This window comes from Odocoileus virginianus, chromosome 8 (genome assembly GCF_023699985.2).
Source record: "Odocoileus virginianus isolate 20LAN1187 ecotype Illinois chromosome 8, Ovbor_1.2, whole genome shotgun sequence".
Classification (NCBI taxonomy): Eukaryota; Metazoa; Chordata; class Mammalia; order Artiodactyla; family Cervidae; genus Odocoileus; species Odocoileus virginianus.
The window spans coordinates 38,876,939-38,901,661 of NC_069681.1; the positions used below are offsets into that span (position 1 = coordinate 38,876,939).

A 24,723-nucleotide genomic window follows, 5' to 3' on the forward strand; every position below is an offset into this window, starting at 1 on the left:
CTCAGCAGTGGCCACAGGACTGGAAAAGGTCAGTTTTCATTCCAATCCCAAAGAAAGGCAATGCCAAAGAATGCTCAAACTACCACACAATTGCACTCATCTCACACACTAGTAAAGTAATTCTCAAACTTCTCCAAGCCAGGCTTCAGCAATACATGAACCACGAACTTCCAAATGTTCAAGCTGGTTTTAGAAAAGGCAGAGGAACCAGAGATCAAATTGCCAGCATCTGCTGGATCATCAAAAAAGCAAGACAGTTCCAAAAACATCTGTTTCTGCTTTAGACTATGCCAAAGCCTTTGATTGTGTGGATCACAATAGACTGTGGAAAATTCTGAAAGAGATGGGAATACCAGGCCACCTGACCTGCCTCTTGAGAAACATATGCAGGTCAGGAAGCAACAGATAGAACTGGACACAGAACAGACTGGTTCCAAATAAGAAAAGGTATACATCAAGGCTGTATATTGTCAACCTGCTTGTTTAACTTATATGCAGAGTACATCATGAGAAATGCTGGGATGGAAGAAGCACAAGCTGTAGTCATGATTGCCAGGAGAAATAGCAATATCCTCAGATATGCAGATGATACCACCCTTATGGCAGAAAGTGAAGAAGAACTAAAGAGCTTCTTGAAGAAAGTGAAAGAGGAGAGTGAAAAGGCTGACTTAAAGCTCAACGTTCAGAAAACTAAGATCATGGCATCTGGTCCCATCACTTCAAGGTAAATAGATGGGGAAACAGTGGCTGACTTTATTTTGGGGGGCTCCAAAATCACTGCAGATGGTGACTGCAGCCATGAAATTAAAAGAAAGCTTACTCCTTGGAAGGAAAGTTATGACCAACCTAGACAGCATATTAAAAAGCAGAGAAATTACTTTGCCAACAAAGGTCCGTCTAGTCAAAGCTATGGTTTTTCCAGTAGTCATGTATGAATGTGAGATTTGGACCATAAAGAAAGCTGAGCACTGAAGAACTGATGCTTTTGAACTGTGGTGTTGGTGAAGACTTGAGAGTCCCTTGGACTGCAAGGAGATCCAACCAGTCCATCCTAGAGGAGATCAGTCCTGGGTGTTCATTGGAAGGACTGATATTGAAGCCGAAACTCCAATACTTTGGCCACCTGATTCAAAGAGCTGATTCATTTGAAAAGACCCTGATGCTGGGAAAGATTGAAGGCAGGAGGAGAAGGGGATGACCGAGGATGAGATGACTGGATGGCATCACTGACTCAATGGACATGAGTTTGGTTAAACTCCAGGAGTTGGTGATGGACAGGGAGGCCTGGCGTTCTGCAGTTCATGGGGTCGCAAAAAGTCAGACACGACTGAGTGACTGAACTGAACTGAACAATATCCTAACTTGGAATAAAATGTCTTTTCTTTTCAGTCCTTCTTTCCAGGATACTACATTTTAATCAGTTAAAAGGAAAAGAGTAATCCCCCAGATGTCTGGTCCTTTAAGTATCTTTGTATTCTAAAGATAAATACAACCACTGAGCTACATCATGTTTCCTAGACATTTTATCCTCTGATCTGAAACCACTGGCCTCTTTCCCTACCAATTGCATCCATCTCAGTAGTGATCTGCATATATACAGCAATGCACTCTATATAAAAACTTTTACCTCAAAAAGCTTAAAAATTGCAAAAAGCAAATAGGATTTCCAGTAACAGTTTATGATTGCTTTCATTAAAGAAGGCTCCCGTGCATCTTTCTCAGCTCTCTTCACTTCTTTATCCCAGTACCTGTGATGAGAAACAAAGCACAGTAAAGAACACCGTGTCCACCGCAAGGAAAACAGTGGAGTGGTGGAGTGGAAGATAAGCGTTTACTACAGGGCGCTCTGTGGCTGCCCCATAAATGCTGGCTAACTGCCCACAGGGCTCCTGTGAGCAAAGATGAACGGTGCAGACCCTGAAGCACCAGGACTGTTTCCCTTCAACAAGCCTTGAAGGGAAAAGTCCTGGTCTTGGGAAATGACTTCCTGCCAAACTTTGCTGGATTCACAGCAACATGAACAGCTCAAGAGGGCAGACACCTTCCTCCTGTTGGAGAAAAGAAGCTAATTCTGACTACATGTTGGAAACTGTTTCTCTGACTTGCTTTTTGTTGCTTTTGTTATTGAAGTCATACATAATGGCCTGCCTCAGATGACCCTGCCACTCTGCCTGACTGTAAACTAAAGTGCCTTTGTTCAGCTCTTAGATAATCTGACCTTCCTACCTGTGAATAGAAGACATTAACACTCGCCTTCCAAAGGCTGGCCATTCCCTTGGAGATGTGTTATAGGACTGAAAAATCCTTTCACTTTATTTCCCCACTGCCTCTCCCTCTCTATTCTGCATTTTGACTTTAGTTTCTCATTGCTTCCTTCTCTCTGACTCTACTAAAGAACCTGGCATCCAGACCTCGACAAGATGATTACTCTGAGTCACCAGTCTGCCATCTTCTGAGTCAGCCAGCTTTCTGAATAAAGTCATATTCCTTGCCTCAAAACCTTGTCTCTCAGATTCATTGGCCTGTCATGCGGTGAGCAGAGAGAGCTTGAACTCAGTAACACTCCAGGGACCCCACCTTCCGGGACAGAGCTCAACCTCCAAGGCCTCGACTGTGGGCTCCCTCCACTTGCACAGATGCACAGGGAACATAGACTCCCCCAACCTCCAAAGTGGGCTAAGACCAGGGTTAGCCTGAGACAGGTGAGCATGCCAGGTCAGGGGAGGAGGCTCAGAAGAACCCAGGGGAAGGCAAAGCCCCCCAAACACACACCTCTAGCCCCACGTGGAAATTCTCACTCTCCCTCCCTTCTCCCTGCTGCCTGTGCTCACCCTTGCAGCTCTTCTCCAAGGTGCTGGGAGCGATCTTCCGGAAGCACTGAGTACATGTCATCTTCTTCTAATTTCCGTTTGTGACCAATTTTAAACAAGGGGTTTAACCACCTGTTAAAAATTAAGAGAAAAGAAGAGAGGCATAAATCCAAACTACACATCTTGTTGCAGAGAAGAAGCCAATTCTGACTCCATGTTGAAAACTGTTTCTTTGACTTGTTTTTATTATTAAAATCATAGACAATGGCCTCCTCAAAGAACCCTTGCCCTTCTGCTTGACTGTAAACTATAGTGCCTTTGTTCAGTTCATGGAGAGATTCTTTGTCCCTGCCCACCTGTGAGTAGAAGAGATTAACACACCCCTTCCAAAGTCTGGCCATTCCCTTGGAGATATGTTGCAAGACTGAAGACCCTTTTACTTTACTTCCTCTCCCTCTGTATTTTGCCTTTCGACTTAAGTTCCTTATTATTTTTCTCTCTGTGATCTATAAAAGAACTTGGCATCCAGACCCCAATAAGATGGCTATTTTGAGGCATTAGCTTGACATTGTACAGGAGACAGAGATCAAGACCATCCCCAAGAAAAAGGAATGTAAAAAAGCAAAATAGCTGTCTGAGGAGGCCTTACAAATATCTATGAAAAGAAGAGAAGTGAAAAGCAAAGGAGAAAAGGAAAGATATGTCCATTTGAATGCAGAGTTCCAAAGAATAGCAAGGAGAGACAAGAGAGCTTTCCTCAGTGATTGATGCAAAGAAATAGAGGAAAACAACCAAATGGGAAAGACTAGAGATCTCTTCAAGAAAATTAGAGATACCAAGGGAACATTTCATGCAAAGATGGGCCCGATAAAGGACAGAAATGGTATGCACCTAACAGAAGCAGAAGATATCAGGAAGAGGTGGCAAGAATACACAGAAGAACTGTACAAAAAACATCTTCATGACCCAGATAATCACGATGTTGTGATCACTCAACCAGAGCCAGACATCCTGGAATGCAAAGTCAAGTGGGCCGTAGGAAACATCACTACAAACAAAGCTAGTGGAGGTAATGGAATTCCAGTTGAGCTATTTCAAATCCTGAAAGATGATGCTATGAAAGGGCTGCATTCAATATGCCAGCAAATTTGGAAAACTCAGCAGTGGCCACAGGACTGGAAAAGGTCAGTTTTCATTCCAATCCCAAAGAAAGGCAACGCCAAAGAATGCTCAAACTACCACACAATTGCACTCATCTCACACACTAGTAAAGTAATGCTCAAACTTCTCCAAGTCAGGCTTTAGAAATATGTGAACTGTGAACCTCCAAATGTTCAAGCTGGTTTTAGAAAAGGCAGAGGAACCAGAGATCAAATTGCCAGCATCTGCTAGATCATCAAAAAAGCAAGACAGTTCCAAAAACATATATTTCTGCTTTATTGACTATGCCAAAGCCTTTGACTATGTGGATCACAATAAACTGTGGAAAATTCTGAAAGAGACAGGAATACCAGACCACCTGACCTGCCTCTTGAGAAACCTGTATGCAGGTCAGGAAGCAACAGTTAGAACTGGACATGGAACAACAGACTGGTTCTAAATAAGAAAAGGTATACATCAAGGCTGTAAATTGTCACCTTGCTTATTTAACTTATATGCAGATTACATCATGAGAAACACTGGGTTGGAGGAAGCACAAGCTGGAATCAAGATTGCCAGGAGAAATAGCAATATCCTCAGATATGCAGATGACACCACTCTTATGGCAGAAAGTGAAGAGGAACTAAAAAGCCTGTTGATGAAAGTGAAAGAGGAGAGTGAAAAAGTTGGCTTAAAGCTCAACATTCAGAAAACTAAGATCATGGCATCTGGTCCCATCACTTCAAGGTAAATAGATGGGGAAACAGTGGAAACAGTGGCTGACTTTATTTTTTGGGACTCCAAAATCACTGTAAATGGGGATTGCAGCCCTGAAATTAAAAGACACTCCTTGGAAGGAAAGTTATGACCAACCTATAGAGCATATTAAAAAGCAGAGACATTACTTTGTCAACAAAGGTCTGTCTAGTCAAGGCCATAGTTTTTCCAGTAGTCGTGTATGGATGTGAGATTTGGACTATAAAGAAAGCTGAGCACTGAAGAATTGGTGTTTTTGAACTGTGGTGTTGGAGAAGACTTGAGAGTCCTTTGGACTGCAAGGAGATCCAACCAGTCCATCCTAAAGGAGATCAGTCCTGGGTGTTCATTGGAAGGACTGATGTTGAAGCTGAAACTCCAATACTTTGGCCACCTGATTCGAAGAGCTGACTCATTTGAAAAGACCCTTATGCTGGGAGGCATTGGGGGCAGGAGGAGGAGGGGACGACAGAGGATGAAATGGTTCGATGGCATTATCAACTCAGTGGACATGAGTTTGGTTAAACTCCAGGAGTTGGTGATGGACAGGGAAGCCTGCTGTGCTGTAGTTCATGGGGTTGCAAAGTCGGACAAGACTGAGCGACTGAACTGAACTGAGCCTGCCATCTTCTCGGTCTGTCAGTTCCCCAATTAAAGTCTCTACCTTGCCTCAGCAGCTCGTCTGTCAGATTCATCAGTCTATTGTGAGGCGAGCATAGTGAGCTTGGACTCGGTAACAATCTCTAAATAGAACCCTATATTAATGAGCTTTATTAAAAAGAAAAGTCTACATTTTAAATATATAGAGATATGAGTGGGAGAATATACGGACATCCCTGGTGGCTCAGTGTAAAGAATCCACCTGCCAATACAGAACACACGGATTCAATCCCTGGGTCAGAAAGATCCCCTAGAGAAGGAAATGGTAACCTACTCCAGTATCTTGCCTCAGAAATCCCAGGCACAGAGGAGCCTGGCGGGCTATCGTGCATGGGGTCACAAAAGAGTGAGACACAACTTAAAGGCTAAACAACAATACATTCATGTGTATGCCCTAGCTCTATACGCCGAAGGGGTCCTAAAAGCAAAGACGCACCAGCTGCAAAGAACATTCCAGCACCCAAATGTTAGGGGTTTTGTTTCTTTAACCTGCACAATTACAAAATATTTTTCTCGTGATTAGAACTTTCACAGTTGAGAAATAAAATACTGCTTCCCATATCAGTAAGCAAAGGCTGTAGAGTCATCAATGATTGCAGCCACCTCCTTCTGAGTGAGTGAACTGGTGAGTCCTTTGGGAACACAGGAAACAAACAAACAAAGAAAGAAAACCCTGCTATATGTTGTTGCTGTTTAGTCGCTCAGTCATGTCTGACTCATTGCAACCCCATGGACTGCAGCACGCCAGGGTTTCCTGCCCTTCACGATCTCCCAGAGTTTGCTCAAACTCATACCCATAGAGCTGATGATGCCATCCAACCATTTCATCCTCTGTTGCCCCTTCTCCTCCTGCCCTCAATCCTTCCCAGGAACAGGGTAGAACTGCAGCAACTCCCAATAGTGACCACAGAGGGAGCTCAGGATGACAAAACACAGGATACTGGCCCCAGATAACTGAGGTGCATATCAAAGCAATTATTTCCATGAGCCCAGATTCCTGCCTCTTTCCATTCAAAGAAAAGCACTAAATTCTTTAATTTGAGATATCTGGTTTTCTTTCATTAAGAATATTTTGACATTCAGACTACCTGTCCTTTAGGGGAAAACTCCTATATAACTGGACTCTACACCGTCACCTCCTCAGAGTACTTTTCTCAGGGTTACTTGAGATGCTTCCTCCTAGACTTGCAGTCTTAAGAATATCTACTGAATAAAACATAACTGTCAACATTTAGGCTTTGCAATTTTATTTCAACCGACTCTCTTAGATACTTTAGGTGCTTTCAAATATTCTCTCCCTAGACTATGCTAAAGCCTTTGACTGTGTGGATCACAACAAACTGTGGAAAATTCTTCAAGAGATGGGAATACCAGACCAACATACCTGCCTCCTTAGAAATCTGTATGCAGGTCAATAAGCAACAGTTAGAACCAGACATGGAACAACGGACTGGTTCCAAATTGGGAAAGCAGTACACCAAGGCTATATATTGTCACCTTGCTTATTTAACTTATATGCAGATTACATCTTCTGATATGCTGGGCTGGATGAAGCACAAGCTGAAATCAAGATTACTGGGAGAAATATCAATAACTTCAGATATGCAGATGACACCACCCTTATGGCAGAAAGTCAAGAGGAACTAAAGAGCCTCTTGATGAATGTGAAAGAGGAGAGTGAAAAAGCTGGCTTAAAACTCAACATTCAGAAAACAAAGATCATGGCATCCAGTCCCATCACTTCATGGCAAATAGTTGGGAAACAATGAAAACAGTGACAGATTTAATTTTCTGGGGCTCCAAAATGACTGCAGATGGTGAATGAAGCTATGAAAATAAAAGATGCTTGTTCCTTGGAAGAAAAGCTATGACAAACCCTAGACAGTATATTAAAAAGCAGAGACATTACTTTGCTAACAAAGGTCCATCTAGTCAAAGTTATGGTTTTTCCAGTAGCCATGTATGGATGCTAGAGTTGGACTATAAAGAAAGCTGAGTGCTGATAAATTGATGCTTTTGAACTGTAGTGTTGGAGAAGACTCTTGAGAGTCCTTTGGACAGCAAGGAGATCCAACCAGTCCATCCTAAAGGAGATCAGTCCTGAATACTCATTGGAAGGACTGATGCTGAAGCTGAAACTCCAATACTTTGGCCACCTGATGCAAAGAACTGATTCACTGGAGAAGACCCCGATGCTAGGAACGATTGAAGGCAGTAGGAGAAGGCGACGACAGAGGATGAGATGGTTGGATGGCATCACTGACTCAGTGGACATGAGTTTGGGTAAGCTCCAGGAGTTGGTGATGGACAGGGAGGCCTGGCGTGCTGCAGTCCATGGGGTCACAAAGGGTCGGACACGACTGAGTGACTGAACTGGACTGAACTCTCTCTCCTCCATCCAGACATCACTGTGTCACCCCGTGTGTGCCTTGTGCCCTCCAGGACATGTGAGTAATAAACCCTGCCTTTTCAAAGTTCCCTAATGGCTGTTGCTGAGACTCGTCTCACAATCCTAAGAACTACAAGTACAGGTCAAGTCACAACACTGGCTCCAAAAGGGGAACATCTGTGGGTGCTGCTACAACTAGTATGAGCCCAGGTGAGCAAAGCCCCAGGCATTTCCAGCAACAGAGCCACCATCAGTAGGTGAAAAACAACAGTAAGAGAAAATACAAGCAGGGCCTGGAACACCTTGCACCATAAAATAAGGAAGTGCTCAAGGAATTGAGAGATGAAATTATTTTAAGAAATTAAATATTTCCTGCAATATCAGTAAACAAGGATGCCGCAAACATCAGCAGGAGCTGGTGGGCCCTGAGGAAATTCAGGAAGGAAAAGAATACCTGCCATCTAGCAGCCAAAGACTGCAGCCACTCTCTGCAGCCATTCCCTGTGGTAAGCCCTAAGGAAACTCAGCATATGAAAACACAGGATACTGGCTCCAGATAACAGAGATACATATCAAAAAAATAACTTCAGTGAGCCCAGACTCTTGTCTTCCCATACATAGAAAAAATGCTAAATTCCTTAACTTGGGATATTCGATTTTTTTCTTTAATTTACAATAATCTTTTGATGTTCCTGACTACTTGCCCTTTGTTGCAAAACTCCTATATATCCTAGCTCCTCCTCTTGCCTCCCTGGAGCCGTTTCTCTAAGGCTGTCTCCTGGACTGCAGTCCTCATTTTGCCTCAAATAAATTGTAATTCCCAACTTTCATGTTGTAAAAATTTTTTACAACAGCATAATGAGGATGTGTAGAAAGGACAGAGAAGTTAGCTTGAATGGCTCTCACTAGACAAACCTGGGATACTTCAAGCACAGAAATAAATAAATGGGGCTTCCTTGGTGGCTCAGTGGTAAAGAATCCACCTGACAATGCAGGCAAGACAGCTTTGATCCCTGGTCCAGGAGGATCCCACATGTCACAGGATAACCACTGAGCCAGCACTCTAGAGCCCCTAAGCTGAAACTGCTGAGCCCAAGAACTGCAACTACTGAAACCCACTCACTCTAGGGCCCATGCTCTAAAATGAGAGAGACCACTGCTAACAAACCACAACTAGAAAGTAGCCCCTGTTCTTCACAAGGAAAGCCCATGCACAGCAATAAAGACCCAGCACAGCCAGAAATAATAAATAAATAAAAGAAACAATTGCCTTTAAAATATATATATATATGGCAATGAATCATAACCCATTAAATAATGAATGAATCCACAAATCCTTACTGCGACATAAACAAGAGAAAAGGGAAAGCTTTTCCATTCTAGAATGCAAACAAACATAGATAGAAGGAACACTGGAGTTAGAAAATTATCCATGGAACTTAAAACTAATGGGTAAAAGTTTGATGTGGAGTATGATACTTACATAATCTCAAATTATCTCTCTGCAAATTATTTATTAATTTTAACAGGAGAAAACAGTAACTATATAGAAGATCACCCCACAAAACCCCACTCAAACCCAGTATGCACTGTGTAAGTGATAATAATTAATATGCAGAGATAGCCCAAAGATTAAGATCAATTTACTGATTTTGCCAGGGTTAGGAAATTTTCAAGGCGAGACAATAATAACCTGTAAAAGTGGAGATCAGATTTCTTATACCTATTGCTTTATTCCTAGCACAATATAGTTATAGTGCAGAGAAGATACTCAAGAATTATATGTTAAATAAATGAATGTCTATGAATTATTAAATAAGCAATAAGAGACTGAGCTTCAGATTGTGCAAACCCTGCCTGGCATGCCTAAAGGACCATGGTGGCCCAGGAGTCAGAAGACTGGATTCTACTCCCAGCAGTGGTAATGAGGACCCAGGGCCTCGAAGGTCCACCTCCCCAATGCTCCCCTAGTCCATTCCAGTTCAGTAAGCTCGTGATCCTTAATATTTCTAGGTCTCAATTTCCTTCTAAAACAAAAGTATAAATCTATGAGTTTTATTACCAAACTGGCTTAAAAGATGTTGGGTCATTTATCCTACAATTATTCCCTACAGAAATCACTCAGGAAATTAGCACTGGAACTTACCCAGACAATGACATACTACCTGAGAGGTCTTCTGTAAAATTCTGCTTGAGCAGAAAAGATGCTCAACATCACTAACCATTAGGGAAATGAGACACCACCTCACATTTTAGAAGAGCTAATGTAGGGAGTGGGGAGAATAAAAAAGATTTGTCAAGGATGTGAAGAAACTGTGCCCTTACACACTGATGGTGGAGAAGGGGGTGTAAAATACCATATGATTCTACTTACATGAAGGTACTCAGAGCAGTCAAATTTAGAGAGAAACAAAGTGGCCCTGTGGTTCCCAGGGGCTGGAAAGGGACTGGGGAGTTAGTGTTTATGACACACTAATGCAGGATGAAATGAGTTCTGAAAATAGGTTGTATTATAATGTGAATGTACACAACAACCCTGAATCAAATGCTTAACAGTGGTTAAGATGGTAAATTTATGGTTTGTGCATTTTACCACTTTTTTTTTTTTTTTAATTTAAAGAGAAAAAAAACTGTGCTTGGTGTACCTTAGGCGGAAATCTTCCTGTGTTAGAGTTTAGGTTTTGCCATTCTCTGGTTGTATGACCTTGAACTAGTTAGGTAACCTCTCAGTATTGGTCTCTGGAAAGTGGAGAGAATACCTGGAGATGATAACACCCGCCTGGGCTGCTGAGGAATTAACTTAAAGGATCAGTGTTGCTCTGAACAGGACAAAGTCAGACAAAGAGCAGCTGTCACCATGATACCACTCTTGAGTAATCCCATGCAGAAAAGAGATGAATTTGCTCAATTAGGCAAGTTTCTTTCCCCATGGCTCTTGATTTAAGGACTTTCACAAATTCCTTTGCTGCCAGATCTCAAAATGCCAGACAGAGCCCTCTGGATATCATCAAGGGATGAAGATTTTCACCTCCATTAGATGACTGACAGGAACCTAAATCACATGTCACCACCTAAAAAAGGATTTGGACCTGGAGACCTGGATCAATTGACTCCTTAATTCCAATTTATCCCTGAGGGCATATACTCAACAATTCAACCACTGCCAAATGAGCTATCCCTCATCCCAGTTCCACCCCAAGAACTGTCCTCTCCACCGTGATCCTTTCTCCTTCCCGCTCCTCTTAAATCTTCATCCAGCAGCTGTATTTCCTGCTAACTGTCCCACCAGAGACCACACTCCTTCCGGGCAATGACCACTTACACACTACATGGAATCTCCATGACCAAGCACAGTGCCTGGCACAGATGTCACTGGAACCCATCCAAGGTGATATCAGAACACCCACATTGCTGGTGAGCTATCTTGATGTGGATTACCACCTGGCTTTCTCAGAGTGGCCCAAGCCAAATCCAATTAGTCATGAGTGTCAACGCTCAAGCTAGTCTTCTCTCCTTTCCTCTGAGACTTTCCTTGCTTTCTAAAACTGGCTCAAAATCCATTTTCTCATCCCTTCCCCATTCATCTGCTCTCTGTTCTTTCCACTTCAAAATAATTGAAGCAGCAGTGCAGGCTGCATGCCCGACCCTCCCCAAGGCTCTCCAGTTTTCTCCATACCCTCTGCCCTGGGGTCCACCAGGCTGTGGGCACTGCAGAGCCTTCCTTCCTCAGAACTTATAGGCCTTTTCTGCTTCATGCCTGGACTTTTGTCTCCCTTCTCTCCTATCAGCTAATCAAGACTTTTACTTCACAGTGTCCCTTGTCTTATCAACACACATTCCCAACACTTTTTCCCACACTACAGCTATCACCAAGAATATGCTATTACACACAGATAACTGTTTTAAATCCTCTTATTTAAGAGAAAAAAAAAGACACACACATTTGATACATTAGCAAAAATTCAGTAACAATGAGAGTAAAAAATAGGCTCTACCACAAAGCCACAGTCATCAAGATAATATGGTACTGAAACAAAGATAGAAATATAGATCAATGGAACAAAATAGGAAGCCCAGAGATAAATCTACATACCTATGGACACCTTATCTCCAACAAAGGAGGCAAGGATATACAATGGAAAAAAGACAACCTCTTTAACAAATGGTGCTGGGAAAACTGGTCAACCACTTGTAAAAGAATGAAACTAGAACACTTTCTAACACCATACACAAAACTAAACTCAAAATGGATTAAAGATCTAAATGTAAGACCAGAAACTATAAAACTCCTAGAGGAGAACATAGGCAAAACACTCTCCAACATAAATCACAGCAGGATCCTCTATGACCCTCCTCCCAGAATATTGGAAATAAAAACAAAAATAAACAAATGGGACCTAATGAAACTTAAAAGCTTTTGCACAACAAAGGAAAGTATAAGCAAGGTGAAAAGACAGCCTTCAGAATGGGAGAAAATAATAGCAAATGAAGCAACAGACAAAGGATTAATCTCAAAAATATACAAGCAACTCCTGTAGCTCAATTCCAGAAAAATAAATGACCCAATCAAAAAATGGGCCAAAGAACTAAACAGACATTTCTCCAAAGAAGACATACACATGGCTAGCAAACAGATGAAAAGATGCTCAACATCACTCATCATCAGAGAAATGTAAATCAAAACCACAATGAGGTACCATTACACGCCAGTCAGGATGGCTGCTATCCAAAAGTCTACAAGCAATAAATGCTGGAGAGGGTGTGGAGAAAAGGGAACCCTCTTACACTGTTGGTGGGAATGCAAACTAGTACAGCCACTATGGAGAACAGTGTGGAGATTCCTTTACAAACTGGAAATAGAACTGCCATATGACCCAGCAATCCCACTCCTGGGCATACACACCAAGGAAACCAGATCTGAAAGAGACACGTGCACCCCAATGTTCATCGCAGCACTATTTATAATAGCCAGGACATGGAAGCAACCTAGATGCCCACCAGCAGACGAATGGATAAGGAAGCTGTGGTACATATACACCATGGAATATTACTCAGCCATTAAAAAGAATTCATTTGAATCAGTTCTAATGAGATGGATAAAACTGGAGCCCATTATACAGAGTGAAGTAAACCAGAAAGATAAAGACCATTACAGTATACTAACACATATATATGGACTTTAGAAAGATGGTAATGATAACCCTATATGCAAAACAGAAAAGAGACTCAGATGTATAGAACAGACCTGTGGACTCTGGGAGAAGGCGAGGGTGGGATGTTTCAAGAGAACAGCATTGAAACATGTATATTATCTAGGGTGAAACAGATCACCAGCCCAGGGTGGATGCATGAGACAAGTGCTCGGGCCTGGTGCACTGGGAAGACCCAGAGGGATCAGGTAGAGAGGAAAGTGGGAGGGGGGATCGGGATGGGGAATACATGTAAATCCATGGCTGATTCATGTCAATGTATGACAAAAACCACTACAATACTGTAAATTAATTAGCCTCCAATTAATAAAAATAAATTTAAAAAAGAAGGTTATGGTACATATACACAATGGAATATTACTCAGTCATTAAAAAGAATACATTTGAATCAGTTCTAATGAGATGGATAAAGCTGGAGCCCATTATATAGAGTGAAGTAAGCCAGAAAGATAAACACCAATACAGTATACTAATGCATATATGTAGAATTTAAAAAGATGGTAATGATAACCCTATATGCAAGACAGAAAAAGAGACACAGATGTATAGAACAGACTTTTGGACTCTGTGGGAGAAGGAGAGGGTGGGATGATCTGAGAGAATAGCATTGAAACATGCATATTATCAAGTGTGAAACAGATCACCAGCCCAGGTTGGATGCATGAGACAAGTGCTCAGGGCTGGTGCGCTGGGAAAACCCAGAGGGAAGGGATGGAGAGGGAGGTGGGAGGGGGGATCAAGATGGGGAACATATGTAAATCCATGGCTGATTCATGTCAAGGTATGGCAAAACCACTACAATATTGTAAAGTAATTAGCCTACAACTAATAAAAATAAATGGAAAAAAAAGTGAGGAGGCACAAGTAAAACATTGTTCTTGCTGACCAACTCCCAACGTTGTGATGGGATTAAAGTACTGCTGATTGGAACTAGTAAGCAACCAGCAGGTGGCGCCCTACCTGCATGTAACAGGTGCATGGCCACCACTAGGTACAGGACTCAATCATCACCAAAGTCCCTCTGAGTGCCTAGTACTGATTCGCCTCAGAATATCTGGTCTTTAGTATCTGTTCCAATCAACCACTTCTTCTAAACTATTAAACTTCTTCCCCATGAGGAATGACAGAGCTCTTGCTTCCAAGTTCCAGGTATCCTTCCTGAAAGTAGGGAGTATATCTGCCTACCCAAGCAAGCCTTTGATGCCACTCACTGGGATTTGAGAAACCAAAGCATAGGAAAGAAACTACTTTACTTGGATCAAATAATCATTCTAGAACCTTAATTAAATGCACATGAACATGTAATTCATATTTTCCCAATTAAAGGACACAACTGAAGACCAAAGAACTGATAGAATCTTGTGAGTTATCTTCGTGCTTTAACAGATTGCTCGAAGTTTATCAGTCCCTGAGAAATAAACATCGGTGCATTTAGGTGGATTTAGGAGATATGTCATCTTATGCAGCTTGCAAAACCAAGCCTCCTGCCTCAGTACAATCAGGACCAATGTGAGTGTCTGCATATTTGCAGTAGCCCCAAGCTGCTTTTCCCATCACATATCCCTCTGTCCCAACAGGAACCTTTTCTCACAGCCAGGTTGGTTTCCATCTTGTTCTTGAACACTCACTGACGCGCCTACCTTTATCCTCCCACCCTGCATCCACCCCAGTCCTTCATAGGTCTTTACCTGTAACTGAGTAGAACCCTCTGGGGTCTTCCCAAGACAGGTCCCTTCCCCATATCCTCTGCTTTAACTCTTCTCTGAAGCACCTAGATGACAGTATTTGAATCATATTTCCTGAGTTGTTTCACAGATGTCAAAACCCCCACCTAAAGGAAGATGTTAACTAGTTGATGACGATCAGCATATAGCCCCCAGGTCCCCTGAAGCCTAAGGATTGATAATGTTAACCTCTGTGACACTGTCCTTTTACCTCACTATCAACCAATCAAGACAACTGTACATGAGCTGCTCACATACCCTGTGACCCCTCTCTCTTACCTAGCCTTTAAAAATACTTTCCTGAAATCCTTTGGGGATTTTGGAGTTTCAGAGGCATGGGCCACCCATCTCCTTGTATGGTCCTACAAGCCCTACAATAAACCTTACTCTGCTCCAAACTCTGACATTTCCTTATTGTTTGGCCTCACTGTACATCAGGCACATGAACTTGCTTTCATTTACAATTTTGGCAAGGCAGCCAAGAGTCTGTGCCCATAGTAGGTCAACTCCAGCCACAGAAAGCGCCTTCTCTGAGTCCCCAGAGGCTGCTGGAGCTCATTTGCTCCAGGGAACTGGGAGGCAGTGTCCTTGAGAGGTACCAACTGCCTCATGGCACAAGACTGTTTGGGGCAAAGAAATGTCCAGAGCTGCAGTCCACATTCAGTGTTGCTTGGAAGGTAAGTCATTCCAGCTTGTGCAGGTTGGAAACTCTCTCTACTCCATTTGGGCTGCTTCCCTTACAGGAAGTGAGCCACCCTGGGTCTGTTCTCTTTAGAGAGCTGGGCCAATCTGTTTAGAGGCCTCTACCTGGGTATGGATGTAAAATTTTTACACCTCCTCGGAATTTCTGTCTCTGCAACCATATTTTATATGCTTTTGTGTATATCATTTTGGGGTGAGTCACTCTGTGCCCATTCTCTTTTGGGAGCCAGGTCACTCTGTAGCCTCCATCTGGAAATGGAGGTGGAATTTGGGGGCTATGCCTGGGCTGATTCTTTGCGTGCGGGACCATATGTTTGTTGTTTGTATGTGCATCAGTACTTGCACTGGCCAACTGAGATGTCTTTGGTGAGTAATGCAGCTCATGTGTGATGATGCATTGAGTTGGGCTTTGCCTGTAGTGCAGCACTGGTTAGCATTTTCCCTTTTGGACTAGCCTTGGTCATTCATTCAGTTTTATTTCTGATGGGACGTTGATTGAGGTTCTCCCCATTTTGACTAAAGGGACATGGTTTTGGAACCTCCCTTTTAGGGGCTAGGGAACTGTGACCCTGAGAGAATATTTTGAATTGTTGTTTGCTTAATATTTGATGACACCAGCCATGAATAATTAAGTATGGATGATCAGACCTCTGTCCCATCTTACAGTCCCACTAGGGTATATGTTGCAAAACTGGGAGATCTTCAGCTATGTTCATGTAAATGAAAGAAAACTGTATTTTTGTTGTAGCACTGCGTATTCTCAATACTCTCTAAGATCTGGAGAACAATGACCCCTAATGGCTCTGCTATTGTATCAAAATGGGACTTTTGCAATTTGGCTTATATTGGAGGATGTGTGTGTGGGTGTCTGTGTTATCTTCCTGCCTGAGTCCAAATTGTGTTCCCTCTTTCTGGTTTTGCTTAAAGTGAGCCATGTGAATGTGAGCAAATGATATACATTACTGTCTATTACTATTATCCGTTTTTTAAAACTTAAGTGGATACTTGAGAACTGGAGAAAAAAAATTCCTGAAAATAGCCAAGATGATTGAGTTTTGCATAATGAGTTAGAAGAGAAATTTGCATTTCTCTTTTTGTGCCTTTTAGATATAAATGATCTCTACAGATATTTGGTAACGTAAAATTTTAGAGTTGTGCTAAATCAAGTCAAATGATGGAAGTTTATGCAGTTGTTTCAACATGGGATAATTTAAGAACAAAATAACATAGATACAGAAATGATGAAAGGTTTGTAGAAAGGCAACACTGAAAAAAGAACTTTGTGCATGGTACAGATGGGCTAAGTTTATACTGAATTTAATTAAGTAAATGACTTTTATTATTAAAAGAAAACTGGTACAGACTAGATTTGGTTTTCTCTTTCTGTTGGAAGGACAAAGTTCTCCTGTAATGCTGACTTTGATTGACTGTGTGAGCTTCTATGCCTTTAAATGATCTGTATTTGCATTTGAGATGTGTTCTCACTTTGGTTAAGGAATAAGTAATGTTTCACAGTGATCTATGACCTTACTTGACCAAGTGTTTTGGAAAAAACTTTCCAAATATACAATTTTCATTAAAGTTCTTTTGACTTCCAGACAGCTTTAAAATGCTTTAGAGAGCCTCTGATGCATCTAAGAAAAATACTTAACTAGTATTATTTGGTATGTAAAATTACTGGAGAGCATTATCACATGAGTGATAAAACTACTTAGAGTATACTTTATGAATGAATGTTATTAACCTAGACATGGTAAAAATTAGATAAAGTTTCTGAAATTTGGATATGTACTGGTATAATTGTATCCATCATAATTCTGGTTATTTTAAAATACTGTATGTCCCAACAACTTGGTTAAACTTCCTTGTCAAAAAACACTATAATCAGATCTCTAACTTGCTCTTTTAAGTCCTTAATCATCTGCAGACAGTTTAAGCTGAGGCTTTCCAAATTGCTTCATCTTTAAGAAGAGTCACAGGAAGGACTTCTGACAAGAACAGGTTTCTGATAACTTTTATATCATGCTGTTGAACCAGGTAAGATATTTAAAATTTAATGGAATTTCTGGTTTCATGAAAATGCTAGTAAAAATGATTAATTCTATAAGATTGAGTAAATTAATGAATGGGCTTCCCAAGTGGCACAGAGGTAAAGAACTCGCCTGTCAAGGCAGGAGACGTGGGTTCAATCCCTGGATCGGGAAGATCTCCTGGAATAGAAAATGGGACCCACTCCAGTATTCTTCCCTGGAAAATTTGATGGACAGAGGAATCTGACGGGCTACAGTCCATGGGGTTGCAAAAGTGTCGGACTTCACTGAACACACACATTCACACAAACTGATAAATATGGGTTATAATTTTGAGGTTTTGTCTGAAATATTACCAGTCTTTAATCTGTGTTTCTACAGACACAAGGAAATGTTGGGTAGTTTGAGAATGGAGTCCAAAATGGCAATTAAAAAGCGGCAACTAAAAGGCAAACAAAGGAATAAAAAAGCCTGAGTAAAACAGAACAAAGGAAAACTCTGCAGCCCGGAGTAAAAACCTTTGGTGGGAAATGCCCCCTTCCCTGGTTGGTCTCAGGTACAAGCTCTGATTGACGCTGCTGTTCTTCAGTCGCTCAGTCCTTTCTGACTCATTGCAACCCCATGGACTGCAGCACACCAGGCTTCCCTGTCCTTCATCTCTCAGAGCTTGCTCAAACTCATGTCCATTTAAAGGATGATGCCATCCAACCATCTCATCCTCTGTCACCCCGTTCTCCTCCTGCCCTCTATCTTTCCCAGCATCAGGGTCATTTCCAATGAGTCGGCTTCTTCACATCAGATGACCAAAGTATTGGAGCTTCAGCTTCAGTATCAGTCCTTCCAATGAATATTCAGGATTGAGTCCCTTTAGGATTGACTGGTTTGATCTCCTTGCAGTCCAAGGGACTCTCAAGAGTCTTATCCAGCACCGCAGTTCAAAAGCATCAATTCTTTGGTGCTCAGCTTTCCTTATGGTCCAAATCTCACATCCATACATGATTACTGGGAAAACCATTGCTTTGACTATATGGACCTTTGTTGGCAAAGTGATGTCTCTGCTTTTCCATATGCTGTCTAGGTTTTTCATAGCTTTTCTTCCAAGGAGCAAGCATCTTTCAATTACATGGCTGCAGTCACCATCGGCAGTGAACTTGGAGCCCAAGAAAATAAAGCCTTTCACTGTTTCCATTGTTTCCCCATTTATTTGCCATGAAGTGATGGGACCAGATGCCATGATTTTAGTGTTTTAAATGTTGAGTTTTAAGCCAGATTTTTCACTCCCCTCTTTCACCTTCATCAAGAGGCTCTTTAGTTCCTCTTTGCTTCCTGCCATTAGAGTAGTGGCATCTGTATATCTGAGGTCATTGACACTTACCCTGGCAACCTTGTGATATTGCTAGTGATATATTTAAGACAGCAGAATAGGACACGCACTCATTTTCTACAAGAACACCAAAATCACAACTAGCTCTTTGACATGGGGCAGAACAAATCAGGCTCCGGGGACCGCTTAAGAGAGGGAACAAAGGACATTAAAAGACAGGGTGGGACAACTCTTATAGAGGTCCGTCTGCTCTCATGCCTCAGGAGTGTATTTCATGTCGCTTGTTTAATAAATCCTGCCTGCATGAGCTTTCCTGATCTGTCATTTTAATTTTCTACTATAACAAGACAAGGATGGAGGGAAAAGAACCACACCTGACATTTGGTGCCATGCCCCAGATGTAAGGTAAACTGCAGGTCTCATCCAAACTTCTGGCTGGAGACTTCTGACTTTTCACCCTTTCTCTCACTCTGCCTAAACTACAACCCCCAGTAAGCCTTATGCACTAGGATTGTGTTTTTCTCAACATGGCAAGCAATGTGCTGGGAGTTGGAACTTGGCGCCTGCTGCTACCTGCAACAAATTTGCACCACTGAATGACAAACTTGTTTTCCTGGGATTAAAAAAAAAAAAATTACTTCCCCCAGGTCCTGCTGCCTCCCAGAATCTTTCTCCCTGAGCAGCTTGCTAATGCTCGTACCACCTTACTAGCCAGCATGCTCTGCCCTTTACTTTTTCCTGGGATTTTCTTACCCACTCTACTTGGGAAGAACAATCTCCCACCTTACTCTGTTCAAAAATCCTCTGTTAAAATACTAGAACTTTCTCCTATAATCCAAAGCCTGAAAAATCAGAAAACTCTCCTAACATCATAAAGAATTCCCATCTAACTTCTCCTATCTCTCAGGTGGAAGGAGAGCCCAGATTCCCTCACTCCTTCCCCTACCCAGTTTCTTTACCCTGTCAGGTTCTTCTGACCAAACAAAAAAATTATAAAGTCTCTATCTGGATATATATGTATGTCTCAGTGTGTATTTTTGTCTTTGGATAATATTACTGAGGCTAATTTATAAAGGAGCTCTAGTTTAGTTGGCCTAAAGAAAAGTAAGTGCTTACAAACCAAAGAATTCTAAATTCAAAAAAATTAAACTCAATGAATTTCAGGTTCATGTGAACTGGAAAATATTCAATATTAATGTTTGCTTGCTGATCTAATTAACAGAGACATGTCTTGAGTCATCAACATTGTGTAATACTTTTATTGTGCATAGGTTTATATCTGTTGCAAATTGTCAGCAAGGAAAGTGACAATGTAAAATGTAAAGAAGCTTTTAAGAAAAGAAAATGCAAGTGAGGTAAGAGCTTTAACTGATTTATATTTACCAATCTACAGAGTACTGTACTGATATAAAGGATACTTCATAGTGGCTTAAGAAAAGTAGGGTGCATGGTACAAGTTTTCTTAAAATGTTAAATCATCTTTGATGATAGATATTAAGTTTCTTTCCCTTTTAAATAATCTGTTCTATGTTTACCTTTGAAATCTTTTGCTACTATTGCTAAGTGAATAACTATTGTTTCACAGTGACCTGCATGATCCTATCTCACTGAATTTTATAAACCCTTTAGATATTTTTGGGAAAACTTTCTTAAATTAAATTCTAATGAAGTTGTTTTTATTTCTAGCTAACTTTGAGGTGTTTCTGAGGGCCCCTGAGGCATCCCAAAGAAGGATATTAAACTAATTAGGTTCATTGACCATGTTAAAGGTACATGCAAACTACTGTCCAATAAGTAACAAATCTTTTTAGGCTATATTATATGGTAGATGTCACTAACACAGATAGTCTAAAAATTATATGAAATTCATAAATATCTGATATATCCTGGCAAAAATATTGTCAGTTATAATTCTAATTGTCATATTAAAGTGTTACATGCCACAGCTTTGTCAGCTGCAATGTAATCAGATTCTAAATGTGTCTTCTATGGTTTCCCTCTGATGCCTTTGCAAAAATACTGCTTCTTCTTCAAGGTTTATGGCAAAAATTTACTAAGATTAACCAGATGAACAAATTTTGTAATTAATTGTAACCTGGTGCCAGACTGAATTTTTTTTTTCTCTCTCTGTTAAGAAACAAGAAAACCCAAGAATGCAGTATTTAATAACAGACAATGTGAATTTCTTTGCCTTTCACTGATGTATATTTGTTTTTAAAAGCTTTTCTTACTCTGGTAAGGTAAATAAGCCTGAGCTTTATCTACATGTACCATAATCTTTATTCTGCTTTTACAAAAATTAACCCCTCGCTGTCAGACACTTGCTATCCTGATGTCCTTAAAACATGGCAACAGTCTACTCCTAAATTGCGGAAATCAAAATGGGTAAACTAACTATAAATCAAATAGGGTTGTGGGAAACATAAGATGGTCACTTGGCTTTCCCCAGCCCCATGACAAAACTCATTTTTATTTGATGAGATAAAGCCTTCCCTGGCTGCCGAGTTAATATGTCCTCATGAAGGAAAATTTTCTTTAGGTTTCACTAAATATTAAATTCTAGTTTTGTTAATTAAGGTCTATGTTTGCCAAGGCTCACTTCCCAGGTCTTCCTTTGTTGTTTTGTTATATTACTAAAAACTTTAATTGAGTTATTAAGAGATATTCTAAAGTTTGTTTCTAAAGCTTATCTCAGTAATCTGTCTTTGGAGAGAGATCAGATGCCCTGTGGCCTACATCCAGAGGATTATAACTTCTGGAAAAGACATAATGCAAAGGACTATCACCAATCTGGACAGGAGTACCTTTATCAGGTATTAACTAGCTCATGTACAGTGAAACTAAAAGAAAATTAACTCTAGGGTTAACGTCCACTCACAAAGGGTCCCTGCACTGGAGTGGCCTATAGAGAGAACTGTTGACCTCAAAATCACCTTAAAACAATGCTCAAACAGAGGGAAAAACTACACTCAAACAAGAATAAAAGGATGACATCAGAAGTAGGACAACTCACTCAAGATCCTTAACCTGACTCGTTCGATTCTTTGTTTTCATAAGAATTTTATGATTCTTATGTTTTCTTTGATTTCTTTATGTTTCATTATTTTATAATGACTCAATTTCTTAGATCTTTGCATTTAAATCAAATATTTTTCTATCATAGACACGATCCTATGCTAATTTTAAAAATCAACCCAATTGCTGGGTTTGTGGCCAATTATCTATGTCTAGCCCTTCTGGGTTAGATTTCCCTGGTGGCTCAGATGGTAAAGTGTCTGCCTACAATGCGGGAGACCCGGGCTCAATCCCTGGGTCAGGAAGATCCCCTGGAGAAGGATATGGCAACCCACTCCAGTACTCTTGCCTGGAAAATCCCATGGATGGAGGAGCATTGTAGGCTACAGTCCATGGGGTCGTAAAGAGTCGGACACGACTGAGTGACTTCACTTTCTTTCACTTTCTGGGTTACTTTGATGGATTTCTCCATTCCAAGGCTCTAACTGGTTGACTCTTAGAAAAGTTTTCTAAAAAAAAAAATTAAAAATCAATGGGTTACATCCTTCAGGACAATACACAATTAGATTTGTGGCTATTCCAGCAGGTTTCCAGTCTTAGGGCATAGGCTTAGATTGCTCTACATCATGGTATTTATTTCCAACCGAGGTGGACAAACTGGCAACAAGACTGACCAGTTCTTCCATTCCATGTGATACTCTTCTACTGGAAACCCTGGGGACACCCAATTCCAGTAAAGGGGATCCCAAGAAGTCTCTCGAGCTTCTTTGGCATCCATGTTCTGACCGAGGGATGCTTGGCTCTCAGATCACAACCTCTTAATCCTAATTAGCACTAGCCATGCTGGAGACGTTGGGAATGCCTAACTCCACTCCTGGGATCCCAGGAGGTTGACCTGCCTCAACCTGCCCAGGGATCTGCATCTTGACACAAGGAGGGTCAGCTCTCAGCTTGCCCCAGTGCTGGGAAGGATAAGCGTCAGCCCAGGGAAGTCCATTCATGGGATCCTATTAGCTTTTCCTGACATTACTTTCAGATGAGGGGGGAAAAAAATTCCACTTCCCCACAGATGCCCTTGAGATACATCCTTGATAACTGGAAGCTGTCTGACCCTCAGACTCTAAACCTAAGACGTTTGAGATTCTTTTGTAAAACTGCATAGCCTCAGAAGGCAGTCCCAAGATGGCAGAGTAGGACCAGGAGACCACTTTCTCCCTGACAAATTCATCAAAAGATCATTTGAATGCTGAGCAACTTCCACAGAACAACTTCTGAACACTGGCAGAGGACACCAGGCATCCAAAAGGCAGCCCATTCTCTTTGAAAGCAGTCTTGAGGCTACTGTAAAAATAAGACTGAAAACCAGAGTCAGGAGGCTTAAATCCAAAACCTGAGAACATCAGAGAACTCGTGATTCCAGGAAACATTAATAGACAAAAGCTTGTCCAAGCCTCCGAACCTACACTGAAACCAATTTCCACCCAAGAGTCAACAAGTTCCAGAGCAAGACATACCACTGTAATCATCCAGCAAAGCAGGACACAACCCTGAGCATTAAAAGACAGGATGCCCAAGGCTATACTAAACCCATCAGTTCAGTTCAGTCGCTCAGTCATGTCCGACTCTTTGCGACCCCATGAATCGCAGGAAGCCAGGCCTCCCTGTCCATCACCAACTCCCTGAGTTCACCCAAACTCATGTGCATCGAGATGGTGATGCCATCTAGCCATCTCATCCTCTGTCATCCCCTTCTCCTCTTGCCCCCAATCACTCCCAACATCAGGGTCTTTTCCAATGAGTCGACTCTTCGCATGAGGTGGCCAAAGTATTGAAGTTTCAACCTCAGCATCAGTCTTTCCAACGAACACCCATGACTGGTCTCCTTTAGGATGCACTGGTTGGATCTCCTTGCAGTCCAAGGGACTCTCAAGAGTCTTCTCCAACACCACAGTTCAAAAGTATCAACTCTTCAGCGCTCAGTTGTCTTCACAGTCCAACGCTCACATCCATATATGACCACTGGAAAAACCATAGCCTTGAGCAGATGGACTTTGCTGGCAAAGTAATAGCTCTGTTTTTAATATGCTATCTAGGTTGGTCATAACTTTCCTTCCAAGGAGTAAGTGTCTTTTAATTTCATGGCTGCAATCACCATCTACAATGATCTTGGAGCCCCCCCCCCCCAAAAAAAAAAAGTCTGTCACTGTTTCCACTGTTTACCCGTCTATTTCCCATGAAGTGATGGGACCAGAGGCCATGATCTTAGTTTTCTGAATGTTGAGCTTTAAGCCAACTTTTTCACTCTCCTCTTTCACTTTCATCAAGAGGCTTTTTAGTTCCTCTTCACTTTCTGCCATAAGGGTGGTTTCATCTGCATATCTGAGGTTATTGATATTTCTCCTGGCGATATTGATTCCAGCTTGTGCTTCTTCCAGCCCAGCATTTCTCATGATGTACTATGCATATAAGTTAAATAAGCAGGGTGACAATATGCAGCCTTGATGTACTCCTTTTCCTATTTCAAACCAGTCTGCTCTTCCATGTCCAGTTCTAACTTTTGCTTCCTGACCTGCATATAGGTTTCTCAAGAGTCAGGTCAGGTGGTCTGGTATTCCCATCTCTTTCAGAATTTTCCACAGTTTATTGTGATCCACACAGTCAAAGGCTTGGGCATGGTCAATAAAGCAGAAATAGATGCTTTTCTGTAACTCGCTTGCCTTTTCGATGATCCACCAGATGCGGGCAATTTGATCTCTGGTTCCTCTGCCTTTTCTAAAACCAGCTTGAACATCTGGAGGTTCATGGTTCACATACTGCTGAAGCCTGGCTTGGAGAATTTTGAGCATTATTTTGCTAGTGTGTGAGATGAGTGCAATTGTGCAGTAGTTTGAGCATTATTTGGCATTACCTTTCTTTGGGATTGGAATGAAAACTGACCTTTTCCAGTCCTGTGGCCACTGCTG

The 24,723-nt window shown here is 41.5% G+C and overlaps 1 protein-coding gene across 1 annotated transcript in view; it reads right to left on the minus strand.

Annotated features, from left to right (window-relative positions):
• The window catches only part of LOC110149702 (ATP-binding cassette sub-family C member 4-like), a 326,525-nt gene that overhangs the window by 265,105 nt on the left and 36,697 nt on the right, over nucleotides 1-24,723 (minus strand). The window contains 2 exon segments of the mRNA XM_070471511.1: nucleotides 1,628-1,748; nucleotides 2,832-2,942. Coding sequence (XP_070327612.1) covers nucleotides 1,628-1,748; nucleotides 2,832-2,942 — 232 coding nt within the window.